At 43.7% G+C, this 24,238-nt stretch overlaps 1 protein-coding gene across 3 annotated transcripts in view; it reads left to right on the top strand.

Moving 5' to 3' along the window:
- Nucleotides 1–22,782, top strand: part of si:ch1073-396h14.1 (disintegrin and metalloproteinase domain-containing protein 10) — a 121,249-nt gene extending 98,467 nt beyond the window's left edge. For all 3 annotated transcript variants that reach the window (XM_028816524.2, XM_051935272.1, XM_051935271.1), the window contains 4 exons: nt 441–540; nt 7,857–8,077; nt 17,220–17,316; nt 22,358–22,782. In XM_028816524.2, the coding sequence (XP_028672357.1) occupies nt 441–540; nt 7,857–8,077; nt 17,220–17,316; nt 22,358–22,449 (510 nt within the window). In that variant the 3' untranslated portion in view covers nt 22,450–22,782. The remainder of the gene's footprint in view (nt 1–440; nt 541–7,856; nt 8,078–17,219; nt 17,317–22,357) is intronic.
- The last annotated feature ends 1,456 nt before the right edge of the window (nt 22,783–24,238 follow it).

Here is a 24,238-nt window from a genome sequence, read left to right as displayed (position 1 = left end):
CCTGAAAGAAGTTCCTGTGGTGGGAAAGCCCCTAAATTTGCATTAGAATTCCAACGAGTGCGGCGACAGATACATTTGCTTAAACAAAATCTTCTAGTGTAGTTAATAGCGCCAAGTTTAGTTTCGGTTTTGACTTCCTTCTGTCCCTGACTTCTCTTCGGAGTCGTCCTTCTGCTTTGTTCCCTGATATTCTCTTTCCTCTTGGTTTAGACCTTTGCCTGCCCCTCATTACGTGCCCGCCCAATGTGACTTCTGCTGGCCTCCCTGCCTCTCACTATAATTTATGGAGATGCTGTCTCAATACAGTGCCCCTCAGCACCCCGCTGTCCTTCTCACTACTGCTTAAAAAAGTGGTCAGTTAGATACCCCCCTGGTTTAAAGGCCGGCGACTATTTATTTCTATGTCACCCACCTTCTATTTATTTTCTCCCCACCTACAGATTTGTGCGAGGTCCATCTGCGTGAAGCACAGTCTGGAGCAGTGCGACTGTCTGGGCACCTCCTTGAGAGACAAGTGTAACCTATGCTGCCAGGAACCAGGTGAAAACGTAACTCGAGTTCCGGGGTCACTTTTGAACGTGTCATCATTTGATTTGGCTGCTGATTCATTTCAGTATAAATGGTATTATCTTGTACTTGAATTAGGAGACTTTTGAGGCTGAGGATTCTGTTCCTGTTATTAGTTACTCACAATTCCTAATAGTTCAGGTGCTGCAGTCTGTTTTTGTAACATCTTGGACACCATTTCAGGTCCTTGAGTTCCCGTCATTTGGTCTACTTCCCCATTTTTCAAGGGCTGTGGCCTCAGAATTTGTGACCTTTGTTTGTAATTGATATGACAGGATAAAAAGCTGGCTGAAGGTTCTTTTCTTTATCCAAGGAGACTTTTGAATGTCTCCTTCAGTTTTCACCTCTTGCTTGTGAGTCTTTTGGCTTTGGTTTCTCTTAATGATCTTCTTTTTGCTTCACTGACAGAGCAGTATGTAGTGCTGGCAAATTCAATTCTGTTTCCAATATGTTCCTGTGCAGGGGTTTTAAAGTTTAGGATTTTCAGTATTTTCAAGGTAAAGCAATTTTTTCACAGTTTTGAATAAGCTACACTCACTGGCCACTTTATTTGGCACATCTGTTTAACCGCTCATTAACACAAATCACACGGCAGCAGCTCAGTGCATTTCAGCCTGTAGACCTCGTCAAGATGACATGCTGAAGTTCAAACTGAGCATCAGAAAGGGGAAGAAAGGGGATTGAAGTGACTTTCAACTTGGCATGGGTGTTGGTGCCAGACGGGCTGGTCTGAGTATTTCAGAAACTGCTGATCTACTGGGATTTTCACACACAACCATCTCTAGAGTTTACAGGGAATGGTCAGAAAAAGGGAAAATATCAAGTGAGTGGCAGTGAAAATGTCTTGTTGATACCAGAGGTTAGAAGATAATGGCCAGACTTGGTCGAGCTGACAGAAAGGCAACAGTCACTCAAATAATCACTCGTTACAACCGAGGTATGAAGAAGAGCATCTCTGAACACACAACACGTCGAACCTTAAAGCAGGTGGGCTACAGCAGCAGGAGACCACAATGGGTGACACTCCTGTCAGCTAAGAACAGGCAACTGAGGCTACAATTCACATGGGCTCACCAAAATTGGACAACAGAAGATTGGAAAAATATTGACTGGTCTGATGAGTCTCAATTTCTGCTGTGACGTTCGGATGGTAGGGTCAGAATTTGGTGTCAACAACATGAAAGCAGGGATCCATCCTGCCTTGGATCAACGGTTCAGGCTGCTGTGAAGGTGGTCTAAGTATGTGGGGGATATTTTCTTGGCACACTTTGGGCCCCTTAGGACCAACTGAGCATCATTTAAATGCTATAATAATAACTAGCGAACCTGCACCGTAGCATACACCGCATAATTATGTATTGATGGGTGAACACTTCCTGAATGACACAGTTGTTCAAATGGGGTGGGTTTGAGGATACGACTGTGAGTGAATGAAAAGATGGACCTCTGGAGAGAGCAACATACAATTGTCCGTGACTGAAAGCGGGATCGTCTGTGACGATGGAGGCCACGCTGGTGAAAGTTACTTCGTCGGTAGAGATAAGTGTCAGCACTTGTTCATTAAGGTGTAGCGAGTCTTCGTTGTTGACGCTTAATATAGCTTGCGTACTGAGTTGTTCCGGACTCACAGTTGAGAAACACTTTTTTAATGTCTTTTAAGCACAGGGAAAAAAATGAACATATGAAACATCCGTAATATAATAAGCCACCAAGAAAAGTAACATTGCAACAATGCACGCTACGAACCAACATACAATCATCGTTCAGTACGCACTGCCTGCTCATGTGCCCGCCCCCAACTCCTCACCGTCGCTGTCGTCTGTGCACCTCTGAGCCATGTTGTCTTTTCATTGTTCTTTGCGGTTCCGGCTGCTTTTCTATATATAATCCACCAAGTCACCCGACCATGGTAGTAGAGTGGGGGGGGAAATGGGGTGCGTACAAAGGGCAGGGACGTAATCAGTGCGAGCGTATGACCCACACTTACTGGGTATTCCTCGTTTGTGGGGAACAATTGCAAGCCCCGGTCCCCATTACGAATGGGGTTCAACGGCTTACCCACGCCTGTCGGCGCCAGGTAGACACACGTTGATTCATTCAGTGTAGCACACGTGCAGTACCGGACAGCCAAGGGCATCACAGACCTGTTAATGCTTAATCTGATGTGGCTGAAAGTCACTTGTCCCTCTAAGAAGTTGGACGCCGACCGCTTGGCGATCGCATAACTATTTAGCAGTAGGGAGTCTCATTCGTTTTCAGAATTAACCAGACTAATCGCTCCACCAACTAAGTACACCACGCACAGAATCGAGAAAGAGATATCAATCTGTCAATCATCTCCGTTTCCGGGCAGGGTGAGGTTTCCCATGTTGAGTCAAATTAAGCAAAATTTGTGTGTGGTGAGTTGTTGCGTCCGGGCACATGAGCAGGCATTGTGAATGCCTTAAGAGCGTCGGTGGACGCGTGCCGGGAAATAATGAGTATCTATATATCTTCTTAGATATAGACAGCGTCTGGTAGTTGTGATGGTTTTACACTCCAGTACATTGCAGTGAACGCTGGTAACAGTCACGCGGGAGGGCGGGCTGGCGTTCTCGACCCATGCACTTAAAGTTGGTGGGCGTGTCTCTCTATCGATTCGAGTTGTTGGGCGGTGCTCTGTCGTTTGTATACCATGGTCGGACGACTTGGTGGATTATATATGGAAATGCAGCCGAAATCGAAAAGAATAATGAAAAGTCAACGTGGCTCAGTGGTGCATGTGTACTGTAGCAGAGACGAAAGCGAGTTGGTGAGTTGTTGCGTCCAGGCACATAAGCAGGCACTGTGAATGCCTTGAGAGACAGGGTGTCCTTGTTTGGTGAGTTGTTGCAGTGTGTGAGTTAAAAGCTGCGATGGTTTTACACGCTGGTAACAGTCAGTCAGGCGGGCGGGCAGGCATTCTCATCCCATGGTCTTAGAGTTGGTGGGCGTGGCTCTGTGAGTTGTCGGCGTATCCCATCGTCTTAGAGTTGGCAGGCATGGCTATATCGTGTGTATCCCATGTTTTACACGCTGCATACAGCGATTCACATCCGTGACAAAGATGCCTCTTCTTAGATGGTCCTGCCGCGTCCACCCTCATTCTTGAAGCATACACACCGCCTGGTCATGCGCCCACTCGCAAGAGCAACTCACAGAGACCAAACTGTAAAACAGTTTGCGATGGTGGACGCGGTCGTGCGTCGTAACCGAAAAGAATAATGAAAAGTCAACGTGGCTCAGAGGTGCATGTGGACTGCAGCAGAGACAAACGCGAATGATGCCGTGTTTTGTGAGTTGCTGCATCCGAGTTGGTGGGCGTGGCTCTGCAAGTTGTCGTCGTAGCCAATGGTCTTAGAGTTGGTGGGCGTGGCTCCGTCCTGCGTGCTACATTGGGTGTCTTACTCGCTGGCAGTTTAGTGAATTATATATATAGATAATAATAATAAATAAAAAATATATAATAATAATATGAGGGACATTCAAAAATTTGCCACACTTTTTTAACTCTATTTAGTTTCAAAAACAAATCACATCACTTTTCTACATATAGTAGTCATCTTCGTTTGTGATGCAGTTTTCCCAGTGTTGTACCAACTTTTTAATTCCCAATCACTGCACCTCCCGCCTTCACCATTTCCAACGAAAATATAAAGTGCAGAAACTTTTTGAACGGTCCTCATAATAATAATAATAATTTATTTATTTATGCATTTTTTCCACCTGTCGTCAGGATTGGGGAATGTTACTTTTAGATAGATAGATAGATAGATAGATAGATAGATAGATAGATAGATATTTTTTTTATTTTTTTTATTTTTAAAAAACAACTTTATTAAATTCAGTATGAAATACATTAAAAACACAAAATCTAACCACGGGTACAAAAACTATAATAAAATCACATTTTGAACTTCTAAATACTCCCAGTCCATCCCTTTATTTCATAAATACCCACCCAAACCCTCGCCCCTTCATTCATCCCTTCCATTCCCACAATTCCACTCATTTATTACAAAAACTATATAGATTTCTGCTCATACATATTCTATTAATAATCAAATTATAACTAGAATACAAAGTGCAGTTCATCATTGTCATAATTACACAATACATTATTTACACACCACTTTTCCTTAAACTGTGAAAGATTTCTAGTAGATTTATAAAAATTCAGATCTACTTCTATTCTACTTTTACAAGTCATTTTAAATAATACTGTGGGGTCTGTGCTGCCTGCTCCCTTAACTTTATTTTTCCGGGTTTTCCATATTCCCAGTTTCGCCTGTCCTAAAATAAAGTTAACCAGGTTAACATTTGTATTTGTTTTTTTTGAGCTCTTTACCCCAAACACAAACACCATCCTATTATAACAGACCCCCAGACCCTCAATCAGCTGCTTTATCATTTTAAAAAAAGCCCCCAATCTTTCACATAGATAGATAGATAGATAGATATGAAAGGCACTATATAATAGATAGATAGATAGATAGATAGATAGATAGATAGATAGATAGATAGATAGATAGATAGATAGATAGATAGATAGATAGATAGATAGATAGATAGATAGATAGATAGATAGATAGGTGCAGCCTACCTGAGTATTGTTGCTGACCATGTCCATCGCTTTATGATCTTCTGATGGCCACTTCCAGCAGGATAACACGCCATGTCACAAAGTTCAGAACATCTCACACTGGTTTCTTGAACATGACAAAGAGCTCACTGGACTCAAATGGCCTCCACAGTCACCACCAGATCTCAATGCAGTAGATCACCTTTGGGATGTGGTGGAATGGAAGATTTACATCATGGATATGCAGCTGACAAATCTGCAGCAACTGCATAATGCCATCATGTCAATATGGAGCAACATCTCTGAGGAATGTTTCCAAAACCTTGTTGAATTTATGGCAAGACGAATTATGGCAGGTCTGAAGGCAAAAGGGGGTCCAACCCAGTACTAGCAAGGTCCATCCATCCATCCATTTTCCAACCCGCTATATTCCTAACTACAGGGTCACGGGGGTCTGCTGGAGCCAATCCCAGCCAACACAGGGCACAAGGCAGGAACCAATCCCGGGCAGGGTGCCAACCCACCGCAGTACTAGCAAGGTGTACCTAATAAAATGGCCGGTGAGTGGATATCAAGGAAATAAAAATCACTTTGTCTGACTTATGCTGCTTTCTAGTGTAGGATTTATGCTGGCATCAGGAATAGAAGAAACTTTAGCTGGATGACAACTCTTACCAAAGGGTAATATTTGAATTTAGACTTCAAGAGTCACAAACTACTGACGCTTTAATGTTCCAAATCTCTGTCTTCTTTTTTTTTTTTTTTACATCTGTTCCAATTTTAAGGCCTATGCACATCTAAAAGTTGTTCTTGCATTTTAATGTGAGATGAGATGCTCCTAACGTTATTTGTTCTTGTGTTCAATGACATGATAATGTTTTTTTCGGGCGGTTTCAGATTAACAGTTGCTACATTAAAATGAACGGTAATGCTTGTAAAGAGCGGTTTTTTGCAGTATTTTACTGTAGTGAGAAGTCAAGCAAAATGACCCCTTTTATTGGCTATCTAAAAAGATTACAATATGCAAGCTTTCGATCTTGCCTGAAGAAGGGGCCTGAGTTGCAACTTTCAAGGCAACTCAGGCCCCTTCTTCAGGTGAGATCGAAATCTTGCATATTGTAATCTTTTTAGTTAGCCAATAAAAGGTGTCATTTTGCTTGACTTCTCACTACATTCATAATGGGTAACTCAGTACAACACCCTAGTACTACAGCATTTTACTTGAAGTCATTGTCTCTTCCTGTGGGGTGAGCCAGGAGTGAAGCAGGAAACTTCTAAACTGGTATAACTAGAGGACAAAATTGCACAACTGCTTCAAAATGTTGGCGAACAAGCAGGGTTTCCCAGTTTAATAAATCAAAATAAAACCAAAACTGTGTGAGATTGCACCAACAAAAAAGATAGCATTTCAGCCCAACAAACCAAAGGTTCCTTGTTTTAAGGAGGAAAGCCCCCTAGTTTTCTTAAATTAAATAGTGACAAAACTACGGTTCTCCTCATTGGTACAAAATCAACATTATCTAAAACTGATTATTTTTCATTGTTTATTGATAATTCCTCTGTCTCCCCTTCCCCACAGTTTAAGAGTCTGGGTGTCATCCTTGACAGTACTCTTTATCTTTTCAGTCCTACATCAATAATATCTCCCGGTCTGCATATTTAGACCTGCGTAACATGAATCGTATTCTCCCCACACCACTGCTCTCCTCGTTCATAGCCATGTCACCTCTCATCTGGATTATTGCAATTCCCTTTTCTTTGGTCTTTCTCGCAAATCTCCTTATAAGCTTCATCTGGTCCAGAACTCAGCTGCCCGCATCATTACTAGAACCCCCTCTATTCACCATATCACTCCTGTCTTGCAGCAGTTTCACTGGCTTCCAGTTAAGTTCCGCATTGACTTCTGTTAACATTTAAGGCTCTCCACAACTTGGTCCCTCCATATCTGTCTGACCTCCTCCATGTTGCCATGCCCTCCCGCACCCTTAGATCCTCTTCCTCCGACCACTTGACTGTCCCTTTTGTCCATCTTACCACCATGGGGAGCGGGGTGTTCATTTGCTCTGCTCCTCAGTTCGGGAACTCACTACCATCTGAGCTTAGAAATATTGATTCATTCTCACTTTTCAAATCTAAACTTAAAACTCATTTGTTTAAGACTGCTTCTTGTCTTTGACTACAATTGCTCTTTCTGATTTTAATTTTGGTATTTTTAGTTTTGTTTGTAATGTGTGTTTTATTCTATTGTTCGGTGTCCTTGAGTGTTTCTACAAATAAATTAAATGTATTACCCACTATGTAGTTAGAAAAAATTCAGTGCGCAGAATCATTTCTACAAATCTGATGTCATTTCCACCTAGCGGCTCACACCCAGTTGTGACGTGTCAAGTACAGACTGGGCTTTATTTGCCCTCACTCAGTGGCTTCTTGAAGTTGTGGGTAGAAAAGCACTAAGAGTTAGTGTGAGCGCCCCCTCTCATCACAGAGCAGCACAGCAGGATTGTGATCAACAGACTCCTTTGTCTTCAGAGTGTTGGGATTGATGTCCGAGTAGGGGGTCATGTTACTCTTTTGTTTCAGTGGGGTTGTATGATCTACAGGAGAAAAACTCAAGGAGATTCTGACAAAAGTTTTATCGCCATCTTTATATCCCCCTTAACCTTGTTCTCCTTCGCTCTTCTGTTCTCAGGAAATCCCGACACGTGTGTGAAGGCCACCACTACGGGGTTGTCCCAGCAGTTCAAGGAGGTTCTGATTCCCCTCCCTGCCGGTACTCCCTGCTCAGACCAGCAGGGCTACTGTGATAAGCTGAGCACCTGTCGCCTGGTGGATGCGGACGGACCCCTTGCACGTCTGAAGAATTCCTTCCTGCACTTGAATGAGTTCAGAGACGTTGCAGAATGGATGAAGGTAAGCCTCTTGAGAGGAGAGCTGCCTCTCTGTTCACCGGTGGACGTTCTGAAGGTACATGAGAAGACTCATCCTGCCGAATTGCCTTACAAAGACAGCCAGAGAGGCTAAAGAGCTGACTGAAAGGTTCAAAGCCCACCCACTGCACAATAATGTGGACTTAAAAAGTATTCAGGCCCCCTTCACTTTAATTTTAATGGATGCGTTTTCCGTTTTTGCCCATCCATCTACACTCCAAATCCACCCATCCATCCATCCATCAACCCGCTATATCCTAACTACAGGGTCACAGGGGTCTGCTGGAGCCAATCCCAGCCAACACAGGGCGCAAGGCAGGAAACAAACCCCGGGCAGTGCACCAGCCCACCACAGGGCACCCACACACACACACACACACACACACCCACACACGGGACAATTTAGAATCACCAATGCACCTAACCTGCATGTCTTTGGACTGTGGGAGGAAACCCACGCAGACACGGGGAGAACATGGAAACTCCACACAGGGAGGACCCAGAAAGCGAACCCGGATCTCCTAATACCCACTGCGCCACCGTGCTGCCCCACTCCAAATCCCATAATGACAAAGTGGAAGCATATTTCATTAGAACCCCGGAAGCTTGAGATTTTTTTTCGTTGTCCCTGACCTCCTTAAATTTTCCTGACCTACGCCAGCGTTTCTCAACCTTTAAGTATTTGCAACCCGATTTTTCATAACAGTTTTAATCGCGCCCCCCCTAATGTTTTTTTGAAAGGAGCCCACTAATACCAATTTGTTCTTTTTTAATTAATGATGTATCATAGATGCCTATTTTATTATACCTACTTAACTTTTATTGACATTTATCTAACTCTGTATTTATTTTTCTAGTATCAGAGTGTTAAGTTAATTTGTTTTGTTTTGTTTTGATGTATTTTTCATATTTTCGATTCTTGTTTTCTTTTTGGCGGCATGGTGGCGCAGTGGGTAGCGCTGCTGCCTCGCAGTTGGGTGATCTGGGGACCTGGGTTCGCTTCCCGGGTCCTCCCTGCGTGGAGTTTGCATGTTCTCCCCGTGTCTGCGTGGGTTTTCTCCGGGCGCTCCGGTTTCCTCCCACAGTCCAAAGACATGCAGGTTAGGTGGATTGGCGATTCTAAATTGGCCCTAGTGTGTGCTTGGTGTGTGGGTGGGTGTGTTTGTGTGTGTCCTGTGGTGGGTTGGCACCCTGCCCGGGATTGGTTCCTGTCTTGTGCCCTGTGTTGGCTGGGATTGGCTCCAGCAGACCCCCGTGACCCTGTGTTCGGATTCAGCGGGTTGGAAAATGGATGGATGTTTTCTTTTTTTCACATCTTCATGCCCCCCTTTTTGTTACTTCGTGCCCCCCTAGGGGGGCTCGCCCCACAGTTTGAGAACCACTGACCTACGCCAAGAAACTTGTAGCTCCTTATCACTGTGCTAACGTGAAAAAGTGTGAACTAGCTGAACGCAGCCTGCTACACCCGACATTCAGTGAGATGAAGGCATCGCCCTGCTGCAGACCTCACAGCAGAAGTCTGTGTTGAAGTGTTTACCTGGCGATGCATTTTGTAAGGAATTATATATGTAATGAAATGCTGTGATTTGAAATACGCAACATTTCATGTGTGTTCTGTGTCTATAACAATCTTGTGATGTAGCAGATCCAAAAGAATGGCGAGGTTTTTAAATAATCCATTGGACCTCTCAGGTTCTCTGGGCACACTCGTGCAACTGTGGGGAGTTGATGAGGTAACTGGGGTGAGACGCGCATGCATGTGCAGGACCGTCTTAACAGCATTACAGGCCCCCCGAGGGCCCTACCTACACAACCACTCAGTAAGTCACAACATACATAGATTAGCATGTGGCCCCTATGCTTGTAGGGCGCCCGGGCAACTGCCCATTATGCCCATGCGTTAAGATGGCCCTGTGCGATCTTTCTCAATTGCTACATCAGCTTCCTGCGGTGCATGATTGAGACATTGCGCCCATGGAGCCGTATAAGTACAGACTGGCACAGAAGGGAAGAACGGAAAAGAAACGAAAAAAGGAAAGAAAAGAAAAGAGGAAAAATGAAAGAGATTGGGAGAATGGGAGTGCAGCATTGGGAGCAGTGCAATTTGACGAGCCAGCCGGCTGAAGAGAGAGAGAGGGATCAGTGCAGTCAGGAGTGTCATGTCGGAGCGAGGGATTGGCGCTCGAGGGACCAATCGTACTCACTGAATGTGTAAGGAATCTGAGGGTCGACTGCATGGGCGAGAAGGAAGGCGAGAGGACAACCGACCCTGAGCGGTCTGGCAGATGCTGACGGGGGCAGTCAAGACGGGCGGTCGGTAGTGAGATGAGTGCGGCTGCTGAAGTCTCTCCAGTTTAGTGAGCCAAAGGTGAGCTGGGGAGACATGGAAGAAGTTGTGCTTGGCTCATTTGTCCCAGTGACTGCTGCTGGTCTTAAGCCTGGTTTTAACATTTGGATTTTCTTTGTTTCTATGGATTATTTATTGATCTTTGAGACCTGCGATATTTATTTGCAAGCTTTTTTTGTTTTGTTTTAATAGAAGCACTGTACACTTTTTGCACTATCCCCTTGCTCCAAGTGTGATTTGTCCTCCTCTGCCAGCTCTTTCGGTTACGTTACTGATAGTGTCGGGTTCATGGAGCAGGACCTCCACTGTCACAGATCTGTGTAACGATCCATGTCTACAACGATCCGTGTAAATCTCTTGTGGACACTGAAGTCGAAAAACGATGGGAGACAAAAACGCCAATTTAAAATAAAAGCAATTTCTTTATTCTTTGTGAGTTTAAAGAGACTGCAGACCCCCAGCTCAGTGCCACTGCTGGTCAGATCAGACAGCCTCCTGAAAGAAAAAATCTTTTCTTTTTATTATCTAGCTTATTCATTAACCAAAGAGAAAAACACATGACAGTTCATTTTAAGGTCATAAATAAATTGCTGTAAATTATGGTTACATCCTGATTATTACATGCACAAGTGCACAGAATTTCTTATCCAAATAAAGAGCTATTAGGGCGCTCACGTTCCTAAGAAATACGCTCTTATCAGCACACACACATACTGTAAGACCAGTTTAAAGCAGTTTCCTATAGCACATTAGTTATAAAGAAATTACATCCATCCATCCATCCATTTTCTAACCCGCTGAATCCGAACACAGGGTCACGGGGGTCTGCTGGAGCCAATCCCAGCCAACACAGGGCACAAGGCAGGAAACAATCCCGGGCAGGGTGCCAACCCACCGCAGGACACACACAAACACACCCACACACCAAGCACACACTAGGGCCAATTTAGAATTGCCAATCCACCTAACCTGCATGTCTTTGGACTGTGGGAGGAAACCGGAGCGCCCGTTCTTATAGTTTTAATATCTTCATTAGATTTTGTTTGGTTAGAATAATAAATCCTTATTTATTAATCCATAAGGGACATGTTTCTTATGGTTTTAAGCAAGAATTCAGAAACTATCACATTGATTTATAATATCACAGGGTGTTCTGTTAGTATAAAGAGGTCAGCATTTTCTCATAAAAGAATGCAAGTTAGTCCCTTAAACTGTGCACAAGCTTAATTCTTTTTCTACCTAAATGAAGAACAAATTCATATAGAAGTAAAAATCATATAGCTCTCTGCAGCATGATTAATACAAAATACAGTCCTTGAGTTAAATACTTATAATCATTACAGTTAATAATGTTTTTTCTTCCTCACTCTCTATATATAAAAATGTAACATCTGACTGTCTGCCTGTTTGTCTGTCTGCTTTTCATTCGGATTTAGGTCGGGTTTTTTTCTATAACTTTGCTTGAACATTCCGGTTGATTTTGTGATTTCTCTCTTTGCGCTAAGAATCATGCCTCGCTTGCAGTGCAGTTTTATTTGTGTGAATCCGAAAGACACACAGCGGGCCAAGGGGAGGGGGAAGCATGACGTCAGGAGTGGGGAAGGGGCGGGGCCCTCCTCACTCACGTACCAGCTTTGGGGCGTGTACCTTGCCTCCACTTAGCTAGCGAATGAGAGAACTACTTTACGTATTTAGATCTGTTTTTTTTCTAGAATTTGCTTGAACATTCCGGTTGATTTTGCAACTTCTCTCATCATAGTTCGCTTGCAGGAGCAATATATTTGCGCTAATCCGAGACAGAGGCTGCAGGCCGAGGAGAGGGGGAAGCGTGACGTCAGGAGTGGGGAGCTGGGCAGGACCCTCCTAACTGTCCTGTTTCACTAATACATGGGCGAGAACATGCAAACTCCACGCAGGGAGGACCCGGGAAGCGAACCCAGGTCCCCAGGTCTCCCAACTGAGAGTTGCATTATAAAAACCCGACCGGGCGCAGGCACTTAACATCTTTCAGGACTCCACCTGAGAAGCCACCTGGGGTGCATTCACTCTTACCAGGCGTCACTGTCAGCTTGGAGGGCTTCCAAGGGGAAGCAGAAACTTTCCAATAATAGGAACTAAAATGCAAATGATGTGTGGGAAAAAAAAGAGAGCTTAATATGTGAAAATTTGTACTGAGTCCAACAAAAACAGACACGTCAAAGGGAAGTTGGCACTGGGCTGCCAGCTGAAACTGCTCTGCACCGGATCAATCAGTGGATTTAGTACTCAGCGTTGGAGCTGACAGGTTAACTCAATTCATTATTTTATCTAATACCTTGAACAGTGGATATTAAAACATAGTCAGTCAGTCAGTCAGTCAGTATCTGCTCTACAGCAATATTTTCTCACTGAGTGATTTACTATATGGAAGACTAGGGGGCCCCGCCACCTGCTCGCTTCGCTCGCCAACCCCTGTGTTTGGTTTACCGGATATACAATACAATACAATTTATTTTTGTATAGCCCAAAATCACACAAGAAGTGCCGCAATGGCCTTTAGCAGGCCTTGCCTCTTGACAGCCCCCCAGCCTTGACCCTCTAAGAAGACAAGGAAAAAACTCGCAAAAAAAACCCTTGTAGGGACAAAATGGAAGAAACCTCAGGAAAGGCAGTTCAAAGAGAGACCCCACTCCAGGTAGGTTGGGCGTGCAGTGGGTGTCAAAAAGAAGGGGGTCAATACAATACAGTACAATACATAGAACAGAATAAATCCTCAATACAGTATTAGAAGTATGGAATAGAATTTCACATTAGATGATATCACATAAAATGATTTGGATTTGTTTTAAGTCCTGGAGACCTCATTCATCAAGCTGCCTCCCAGATTTTGCCATTCCACATCTGAAATAGCGCTAATCCGATGAAAGGACCCATCATTCCCACGTCCCCATTCATCAGGGATGATTTTACCTTAGGCAGGCAATCTACAATTTAAAGAGATTGTTACATATGCATTATTTTCACTTTAACTTTAAAAACTTTTGTAAAAACAATACTTGTTTCTTTATTTCCTTCCCCGCGCGAGGTTACATCTCTTTCTTCCCAGACGTATAATACTGCTCGTGTTGTGAAGGGTGTTGCGGCTGAACGTACGCTAAGAATATGCCTTTGGATCATTTGCTGTCTTTTTTCTGCTTGCTAGCTGCCTCTTCTGCCTGTTGCATGTCGTTGTTTTACGAGCTCGGAGCACATGATGCTTGCCTGCCAAAAGCAATCCAACAACTGCTAGCTTAGAGGTCTTTTGACTTGTTTTAAATGATGGCTGACTGCCTGGTCTCTTTTATATCTGGCCCAGGGCATGGTTGAATTCTTTCTTTCAGGATGTGTAACGCTGCTCGCGTTCGGTTGGGGTAGCTGCTGTCGCGCCACCCTTCGATCTTTTTAAAGCCTGTACAACCGCTGTCCTTTTTGCTACGGCCCTGGGACAATCTCTTGGCACCAAGTCTCATGTTTACGGTCCCCGCGAGACGCACGGTGGCAAGTCTCCTTGGTCTCGCGGGTCTTTAAAATGTCTTTCGAGATTATCACGTATCATAGCCTTGCATTTGCTTTCCATTCCAGGATTTTCTTTTATATATAGAGAGATAATCTGCATCAAAAGTAAATGTAATCCAGTTAATTAGCTACATTACAATACAGAGTTTATTATGGCACTGATAGATAGATAGATAGATAGATAGATAGATAGATAGATAGATAGATAGATAGATAGATAGATAGATAGATAGATAGATAGATAGATAGATAGATGTGAAAGGCACTATATAACAGATAGATAGATAGATAGATAGATAGATAGATAGATAGATAGATAGATAGATGTGAAAGGTACTATATAACAGATAGATAGATGCAAAAGGCACTATATAACAGATAGAGAGATAGATAGATAGATGTGAAAGGCACTATATAATAGATAGATAGATAGATAGATAGATAGATAGATAGATAGATAGATAGATAGATAGATAGATAGATAGATAGATAGATAGATGTGAAAGGCACTATATAATAGATAGATAGATAGATAGATAGATAGATAGATAGATAGATAGATAGATAGATAGATGTGAAAGGCACTATATAATAGATAGATAGATAGATAGATAGATAGATAGATAGATAGATAGATAGATAGATAGATAGATGTGAAAGGCACTATATAATAGATAGATAGATAGATAGATAGATAGATAGATAGATAGATAGATAGATAGATAGATAGATAGATAGATAGATAGATGTGAAAGGCACTATATAATAGATAGATAGATAGATAGATAGATAGATAGATAGATAGATAGATAGATAGATAGATGTGAAAGGCACTATATAATAGATAGATAGATAGATAGATAGATAGATAGATAGATAGATAGATAGATAGATAGATAGATAGATGTGAAAGGCACTATATAATAGATAGATAGATAGATAGATAGATAGATAGATAGATAGATAGATAGATGTGAAAGGCACTATATAATAGATAGATAGATAGATAGATAGATAGATAGATAGATAGATAGATAGATAGATAGATAGATAGATAGATGTGAAAGGCACTATATAACAGATAGATACATAGATGGGTCATTCAACTTACCAATGGACCATGATTTGTAATGTAAAATTTGAAAAATAGAATAACAATGTGTTAGAACCAATGGGAATATAGTCCTATTTTAAAACAGTTGGTCTCTTCTGTTGTTCAACACAACACAAAGGTTAAAGTCTGCATCACAACTGGTAAATGTTTTTTTCTTATTCGACTACAACATTTATGGTGCACTGCACATGCTAATGCTGAGTTCTTCGTTGATTACTTAGATTTTAACCCATCTTATTCAGGTGGCATATGTAGTAAACTATTAAACTGCAAAGTCAATTTCTGCATTTGATAGCAAATTTTTTATAAAGGAATGGGTCTTATGTGAACAAAATATGTCGTATGCTTGGTTTAGCGGTGACATAACTATGTGGTAAGGAAAAAAAGGTTAAAAGGTTATTTCCACATGAAGTGAATGAAGGTCTCAGTGATGCACATGATAAAGGGTATACAGCTGAAATGTGTACTTAACCTTCTTTCTCCTCCAGCCTCGAATTAACCTTTTAACCTTTTTTCCTTTACAGATGCACATGGTCACAGCCTTTCACTGTGTGTTATGTCGTTTCACCTGAAAAGAAAACAAAAATGCACCACACATCATCTAGTGGACTCTCATCATAATTGTTTTCTACTGTTCATCATATTTATTTGAGGAAATCCATTGAAAGGCTTCACACTGTGAGTTGTACCCTTGCATATTAGCCATTCGGAGAAAATACCCTCAAAATGTAACACTCTGGCCCCACCCACCCATGCAAATTAAGGATCAACTGGCCAATCAGAGGATTGACATTCACAGATGTTTGCTTCTTGTGGGTTTGGGTGGCTTTTTGCTTGCTTGATGGACTGATCAGTACTGGGCTGGAAGTTGTGTCATTGGACGGGATTTTTACTGGGATTGGGCTGTAAAGTGCTTGTCAAGTCTGGCATCCCAGCTTTCCAGTTGAAGTCTTGGACTGGCTTCTTGGCTTATTTTTGGAGGCCATATTTGGACCCAACTCGCCATATTTGTGACTCCTAATCACAACAAGGCTGGGTAGATGCAGTGTCTCCATGACAACCAAAATATCCCCTCCCCCTCGTGACGGTCCGTGGGTAGCTCCACCCCACTCTCTCTGGTTGCTTTCGGGAGCCTCTTGAACCTGGAGCCATCGACAGTCATAAACCGAGATGAGCTGGGGAAATGAGGACACACATATAGTTGGCAACGGATGGGTGCAGATGCGTTCAGTGCTTTTATTAAAACCAATCCAAAGTGCAGTGAATAAAATCATCTTCATTAAATAAATAAAATCAATGAACCATCTGTGAGGTAAAAACCAAATAATCCAAAGATTAAACCAGGATTAAACACAGTCATCTGGTCCCTGTTCTTCGAGGGAGCCCAGTGCAACTTCCTCTCTGTCTCCCCATAGCTCACCCATAACTCGCTCAACTCCAGCTGCTGCGGTGCTCCTTTCAGACCCCCAATCTTGGCTGCCTCTGCCAGACTGCTTGGTGGTCCTTCCACACTCTTGCCATCCCATGGATCCCTTAGGAGGATTCCACCACCATCGAACCAGCAAGTCCAAATGAATCAGCATGGACGCTCTTCCTGTATAGCGCCAATTGTTCTCTCTTCCATGGGGGGCTACCGACCATTCTGCCTCCCCTCTGCCTCTCTAGCCTGATCCTGCTCACTCACATTCTTCCATTGTTCTTATCTGATCTCATTCTGTTTGCCGTGCAGGCCCCTCTTATACTGCCTGAGTGGGTGCCACTCTGAGGTGTGAATGACCGACCCGTTCGCATTTGCACGTGAATGTGCGATCAGCCAAGCACCCCTATCAACCTTGGAGTGGCGCCTGCATGCACGCACACCCACCACTTCATCATTTATTTAAAAACGGACCTCTTATCACACCCCCTCTTCAGAATTTCAGATGCCCCTCAACAGATTTTTTTTTCCCCTGGCATTGGCCATGTTGACCTGGCATGCGTTCAACAATGGAGGACATCAACAGCACAACAAAATATGAGGTTGGAAAATATCTCCAGGCTACTGGGGGGGCACGAAAAAAGAGAAGCTGAGGGTCCTCATTTCTGCGGTGGAGCCCCTCCCCTTTAACTCTGTCTCTTCTCTCCCCTCAGGCGTACTGGTGGGTGATCCTCATCGCCATCCTGACCCTGTCAGCCCTGATGGCCAGCACCGTGTTCTTGTTTGGACACACAGAAGACAGTGAAACAGGTAAGTGACTACAGGATGGTGTCCTGGAGCGGAAAATCTTCCAGTTTTTTGAACTGCAGACGGTTTACTTTAAGTTCTCAATCTTTGTTTTGCTCTAACAAACCGGGATGAATTGAATTTACACAACTCTTAAAAGCCACAGAGGCAATTCCTATTGAAGGTGTTTCTGTCTCGCGCCTTCTTTCTGTATTGTACCAGTAATTCATAACCTTAAGGCAGCAGTTTCAACGAACTTCATAACCTGAGAATAGATAATAAATATGAATCAGAAGTTGTTTCAATGAAGTTTATAATCTGAGAATGGAAAATAAGTGTGGATCCAAAGCTGTTTACAGCTTGGGAAAGGAAAGCGATGTACAGGTAAAATTCCATTACAACCAACTGGCAGGGACCTGAAAAATATTTTGTTGTAATGAGATTCTGTATTTGTCACTATAGTGCTTTCTTTAACTTACGTCCAGGCATCTGCAATCAAGGTGGCTGTGAGGCTAAGAATCTGCACTAGCAATCGGAAGGTTGCTGGTTCGAATCCCGTAAATGCCAATAGGGACCCTGCTCTGTTGGGCCCTTCAGCAAGGCCCTTAATCTGCAATTGCTGAGCGCTTTAAGTAGTGAGAAAAGTGCTATATACAGTACAGTTCGGTCCATGAATATTTGGACAGAGACAACTTTTTTCTAATTTTGGTTCTGTACATTACCACAATGAATTTTAAAAGGAAGGGCGGCACGGTGGCGCAGTGGGTAGCGCTGCTGCCTCGCAGTTGGGAGACCTGGGGACCTGGGTGCGCTTCCCGGGTCCTCCCTGCGTGGAGTTTGCATGTTCTCCCCGTGTCTGCGTGGGTTTCCTCCGGGCGCTCCGGTTTCCTCCCACAGTCCAAAGACATGCAGGTTAGGTGGATTGGCGATTCTAACTTGGCCCTAGTGTGTGCTTGGTGTGTGGGTGTGTTTATGTGTGTCCTGCGGTGGGTTGGCACCCTGCCCAGGATTGGTTCCTGCCGTGTGCCCTGTGTTGGCTGGGATTGGCTCCAGCAGACCCCCGTAACCCTGTGTTCAGATTCAGCGGGTTGGAAAATGGATGGATGGATGGATGGATTTTAAAAGGAACAACTCCGATGCAGTTGAAGTGCAGACTTTCAGCTTTAATTCAGTGGGGTGAACAAAATGATTGCATAAAAATACGAGGCAACTAAAGCATTTTTTGAACACAATCCCTTTATTTCAGGGGCTCAAAAGTAATTGGACAATTGACTCAAAGGCTATTTCATGGGCAGGTGTGTGCAAGTCCGTCGTTATGTCATTATCAATTAAGCAGATAAAAGGCCTGGAGTTGATTTGAGGTGTGGTGCTTGCATGTGGAAGATTTTGCTGTGAACAGACAACATGCGGTCAAAGGAGCTCTCCATGCAGGTGAAAGAAGCCATCATTAAGCTGCGAGAACAGAAAAAACCCATCTGAGAAATTGCTACAATATTATGAGTGGCAAAATCTACAGTTTGGTACATCCTGAGAAAGAAAGCAAGCACTGGTGAACTCAGCAACGCAAAAAGACCTGGACGTCCACGGAAGACAACAGTGGTGGATGATCGCAGAATCATTTCTATGGTGAAGAGAAACCCCTTCACAACAGCCAAGCAAGTGAACAACACTCTCCAGGGGGTAGGTGTATCGATATCCAAGTCTACCATAAAGAGAAGACTGCATGAAAGTAAATACAGAGGGTGCACTGCAAGGTGCAAGTCACTCATAAGCCTGAAGAATAGAAAGGCTAGATTGGACTTTGCTAAAGAACATCTAAAAACATCTGGTAGTAATGAGATTTCTATAGACTCGTGTCATATGGGGAAACTGTTGGGACCATAAAAATACTTTGTTGTAATGGAATATTACCTGTATAAAGATCAAAGATTTCATCAGGACAGCTGGCCAATCAGATGTGTGCAAAGTCACATGTCCCAAAGACCCACGTGAAATTTCCACATAAATATGATTCATCCGAGGCACCAGAAGAGGCAGCAACAGCAGCAAGTGATGTCAGAAATCAAGACATGTGTGACCATCTCATTTAGAAATCAGAGAATATGGCCAATGAATAACATCAATCGTTAAATCAAAATGCCAGCCTGGACAGCATCCACCCCTAACTTTTCAGTAAGCTTTTCGAAGATGATGGCATCTCCCCACTGGCTATGTCAAGGTGTGCAATGACCCGCCCGACCAGGAGGGGGCGCTGTCGCTAGTACTATCTTTTCCTTCTCTCCCCGCAGCACTGAGAAGGTAAGGGCACCTGACTCCGCCCCTTGCCCTCCCATGGAAATAAGGCCATTGGATTCCCGTTAGGAGGCGTCACTGACTGAAGGATGCTACCCTCCGATCGTGACTGCCTCTATTTCTTTTGTTGAATGCCCAAAGCCAGGGCTAGTTTACCCGCCATGACGGGTGTTATTTTTGTTTATTTTGCCCTACGATTAAATGGGAAAGCATGGTTAGTGCCCCAAATCACTATACATCTGTCTATCATTCCCTCACATGGCCACACTATATCCATCGAGACGTTGCTATCTATTATTATCTTCTTCTGTTGGGTTTATCTTATACTTTAATGATCAGCATTCACATTTCTATACTTTGTCTTTATCTCTTGAGTAACTGAAGTAAATATTAGGGTACCTTGTGTGGGAAGATTGACGCTTTCTTCTTCTCAGTGTAATCAAGGCTGAGTGGTCGCTCCTTGATATTTAGACCTGTTGGTTAGAAAGTGGCCCTATAATCAAAGTGACTGAGATTTCATGTGACACAATGACACCCATGTGACTGTGAGTCCCTGTGGCATTTGGCACAGTGGACTACTCATTGTCTCCATCAAGGCACTGTATAGAAGCCGTTAGGAAGGCTAACAGAATGTCAGGTTATATAGCGCCTTGATGTGTGGAGTCCAAGTCACAGGAGGTTCTGCTCAAGCTTTATAATACACTGGTGAGGTCTCATCTGGAGTCCTGTGTGCAGTTTGGGTCTCCAGGCTAAAAAAAGGACATAACAGCACTAGAAAAGGTCCAGAGAAGAGCAACAGGGCTGATTCAAGGAGTACAGGAGATGAGTCATGAGGAACGATTAATGTAGTTGAACCTGTTAACCATTTAATGTCAGTAAATATAAGGTGTTACACGCAGGAAGTTAAAATATGAGGTTTGAATACACAATGGGAGGTCTGAAAATCGAGAGTACACCTTATAAGAAGGATTTAGGAGTCGTAGTGGACTTGACGTTATCAACGTCCAGCCAGTGTTGAGAAGCCATTAAGAAGTCTAACAGAATGTCAGTTTATATAGCGCCTTGATGTGTGGAGTACAAGTCACAGGAGGTTCTGCTCAAGCTTTATAACACACTGGTGAGGCCTCATCTGGAGTCCTGAGTGCAGTTTGGGTCTCCAGGCTACAAAAAGGACATAGCAGCACAAGAAAAGCTCCAGAGAAGAGCAACAGGGCTGAGTCGAGGGCTACAGGGGATGAGTTATGAGGAAAGATTAAAAGAGCTGAGCCTTTACAGTTTATAAGAGGAGACCTGACTGATGTGTTTTAAATCATGATGGGAATTAGTCCAGTGGATTGAGACGGTGACTTTAAAATTAGTTCATCAAGAACACGGTGACACAGTTGGAAACTTGTGAAGGGGAAATTTCACACAAACATTAGGAAGTTTCTCTTTACACAGAGGATCACAGACACATGGAATAAGCGACCAAGTAGTGTGGTAGACAGTAGGACTTTAGGGACTTTCAAAACTCAATTTGATGTTAGTTTAGATACACAATGGGAGTCCACCTTATGAGAAGATTTACGAGTCATAGTGGACTCAACTATCAACTGCCAGAAACTGTTCAGAAGCCATTAAGAAGTCTAACAGAATGTCAGGTTATATAGCGCCTTGATGTATGGAGTACAAGTCACAGGAGGTTCTGCTCAAGCTTTATAACACACTGGTGAGGCCTCATCTGGAGTCCTGTGTGCAGTTTGGGTCTCCAGGCTACAAAAAGGACATAACAGCACAAGAAAAGCTCCAGAGAAGAGCGACAGGGCTGAGTCCAGGGCTACAGGAGATGAGTTATGAGGAAAGATTAAAAGAGCTGAGCCTTTACAGTTTTTACAGAAGTGTTGTGGACTCCTATGTTGAGGATTGTTTGCTTTCATTAGGGGGTTTTATAACCTGAGGTATCCATAGGGTTCATTTATTTTTGAAATATACTTTTAATTTGTTATTTGGGCTGCTATGTCACCACCATTGTGATGGCACTGCTTTTGAGTACCGTGGCCAGAACTGCCCCAGAGTGGGTGTGTCCTCAGAGGTTGTGCCCTGCCAATCACTACATGATGGGATTAAAGGTCATCCAAGGGTTTGCTTCCCAATCCAACTACTTGGATTCCAAAACCCTTTTTTGAAAGACATTTCTTTATTTGGTTCCCTCTGGTTTTTGAACTCTCTGCACTCCTTCTGACTTCTCGGCTTAGGTCACCGATAGTTGCTCTCCTGGTTTTGACACTCACTATGGTTTTTTGACAATGTCCTTGTCTTCCAGTTGCACTCTGAATTCCTTTGCCAGCTGGACATAATAAAAAGAAGATGAAGAGGAGACTTGAGTGACGTGTTTAAAATTATGAAGGGAGGTAGCCCAGTGGATCAAGACGGTGACATTAAAATGAGCTTATCAAGAACACGGGGACACCGTAACTTGTTAAGAGTAAATTTTGTAGAATTGTTAGTTAGTTTTTCTTCACAGAAAGAATCACAGACCCTTGGAATAAGTGACCAAGTAGCGTGGAAGACAGTAGGACTTTAACGATCTTCAAAACTCGACTTGATGTTATGTTAGAGGAGTTAAGTGGACAGGTCTAGTGAGGTTTGTGGGCTGCATGGCCTGCTCTCAGCACAGACATTTCTTTCAGCGTGATGTCAGTGTCTGTGTGTGAGGATGTCAGTCTGAGAGAAGAAAAATGGAATCCCTCCAAATTCCACTTATTTATCGATTGTGCTTCTGTTGTTTCCACAGAACTTGAAGAGAATGGCCGGCAAAGGAGACGAAAGCAGCAATTCCCGGATGATGAGGTGGACCCCTTTGAGCAGCAGGACTCTGGACTTTAGCTTCTCTCTGTCATCTTGTAAAGAGGGATTTAAATGTGCTTGCATTATTGAAGCAGAAGGAGATTTGGTGCTGGCCCAGGACCGTACAGAACAGACTCGCTATGGTGACCCATTTGGTGGATTCATCAGGCCTTACACTCCCCTGGCTGATTACTTAGTTTTTGTGGCCGTCTGGTTTTGACTACAAAAGTGACTTTCTGCTTTGAACCTAACAAACAGCCACATTGTGGACGCCCTATGCAAGTCTGCTAGCCCGTTGCCCTTTTGTTTCCTTTTTAATTCCTCATCCTTTAAGCAGGTTCCTTTAAAAAAAAATTGGATCAGCTCCCCTTATTTCTTTTTCTTTCTGTGTCTTCTATTCGCCGTCCTAACAGCACCAGGGATGATTTCACCACAGGGGGTCGAGTCAGGCTGCTGCTCCATCTTGCCTCAGAGTCACTTGTGATGCCAGCCAGGCCTGTCACACTGTCCTCGTCACCAGTGTCTTACCAGCGTTCACATCCTGTGGGTCATCCATCATTCTGACCTGCTTGACTTCACTCGTGGCCCACAAACAGGTGTCACAAGAATGGACAGGAGACAGAAAAAGGTTTGGGGCAGCCACCCATATATAATGTCCTGCCTGCAAATGGTTGGGATTTTGTGGAGTTGTGTCTGGTTCAAAGTCCAAAACAGAACTGATGACATGTGGCAAAGATGGCAGCTTTAAAGGCAGGAATTGACATCATCCTGGAAGGCGGAACCAGAAGTGACATCATAACAGGCGATGGAACCAGAAGTGACATCATCTGGGCAAGAAGTGACGTCATCATGGCCACCAGAACCCTATGGAATTTCCCGTGAATGGTCTGCAGAGGAACCGGAAATTACATCATCACAGACGATGGAACCAGAAGTGATGTCGTCTGGGCAGGAAGTGACATCATCCTGGAAGGCAGAACCGGAAGTGACATCACGGGTGATTGAACTGGAAGTGACATCACTTGGATAGGAAGTGACGTCATCACGGCCACCAGAACCCTGTGGAATTTCCCGTGAATTGTCTGCAGAGGAACTGGAAATGACGTCATCACAGGTGATGGAACCAGAAGTGACGTCGTCTGGGCAGGAAGTGACATCATCCTGGAAGGCGGAACCGGAAGTGGCATCAAGGGTGATGGAACTGGAAGTGACATCACCTGGGCAGGAAGTGACGTCATCACGGTCACCAGAACCCTGTGGAATTTCCCGTGAATTGTCTGCAGAGGAACTGGAAATGATGTCATCACAGGCGATGGAACCAGAAGTGACGTTGTCTGGGCAGGAAGTGACATCATCCTGGAAGGCGGAACCGGAAGTGACATCACGGGTGATGGAACTGGAAGTGACATCACCTGGGCAGGAAGTGACGTCATCACGGCCACCAGAACCCTGAGGAATTTCCCGTGAATGGTCTGCAGAGGAATGAGAGAAAAAGTCAGTGCACCTCGCCACCCTCTGGTCAGACACGGAATTGTCACTATTTGAACCCTTTAGCTGCCTTCCATGCGCACTTGTGTGACACAGGTCATTAATTGTATTAGAAGTATGGAAGTGATTCTTAAGCTCTTTTTTCATAGGGCCAGCTTTCTGTTAATTTCACTTTGAAAGTCACTATGTAATATACACACTCGCCGGCCACTTTATTAGGTACACCTGAACAACTGCTTGTTAACGCAAATCTTTAATCAACCAATCAAATGGCAGCAGCTCAGTGTATTTTGGCCTGCAGGTCTCATCAAGACCACCTGCTGAACTTCAAACCGAGCAT

This window comes from Erpetoichthys calabaricus, chromosome 12 (genome assembly GCF_900747795.2).
Source record: "Erpetoichthys calabaricus chromosome 12, fErpCal1.3, whole genome shotgun sequence".
NCBI lineage: Eukaryota > Metazoa > Chordata > Cladistia > Polypteriformes > Polypteridae > Erpetoichthys > Erpetoichthys calabaricus.
This window is presented reverse-complemented; position numbering and strand designations above follow the sequence as displayed.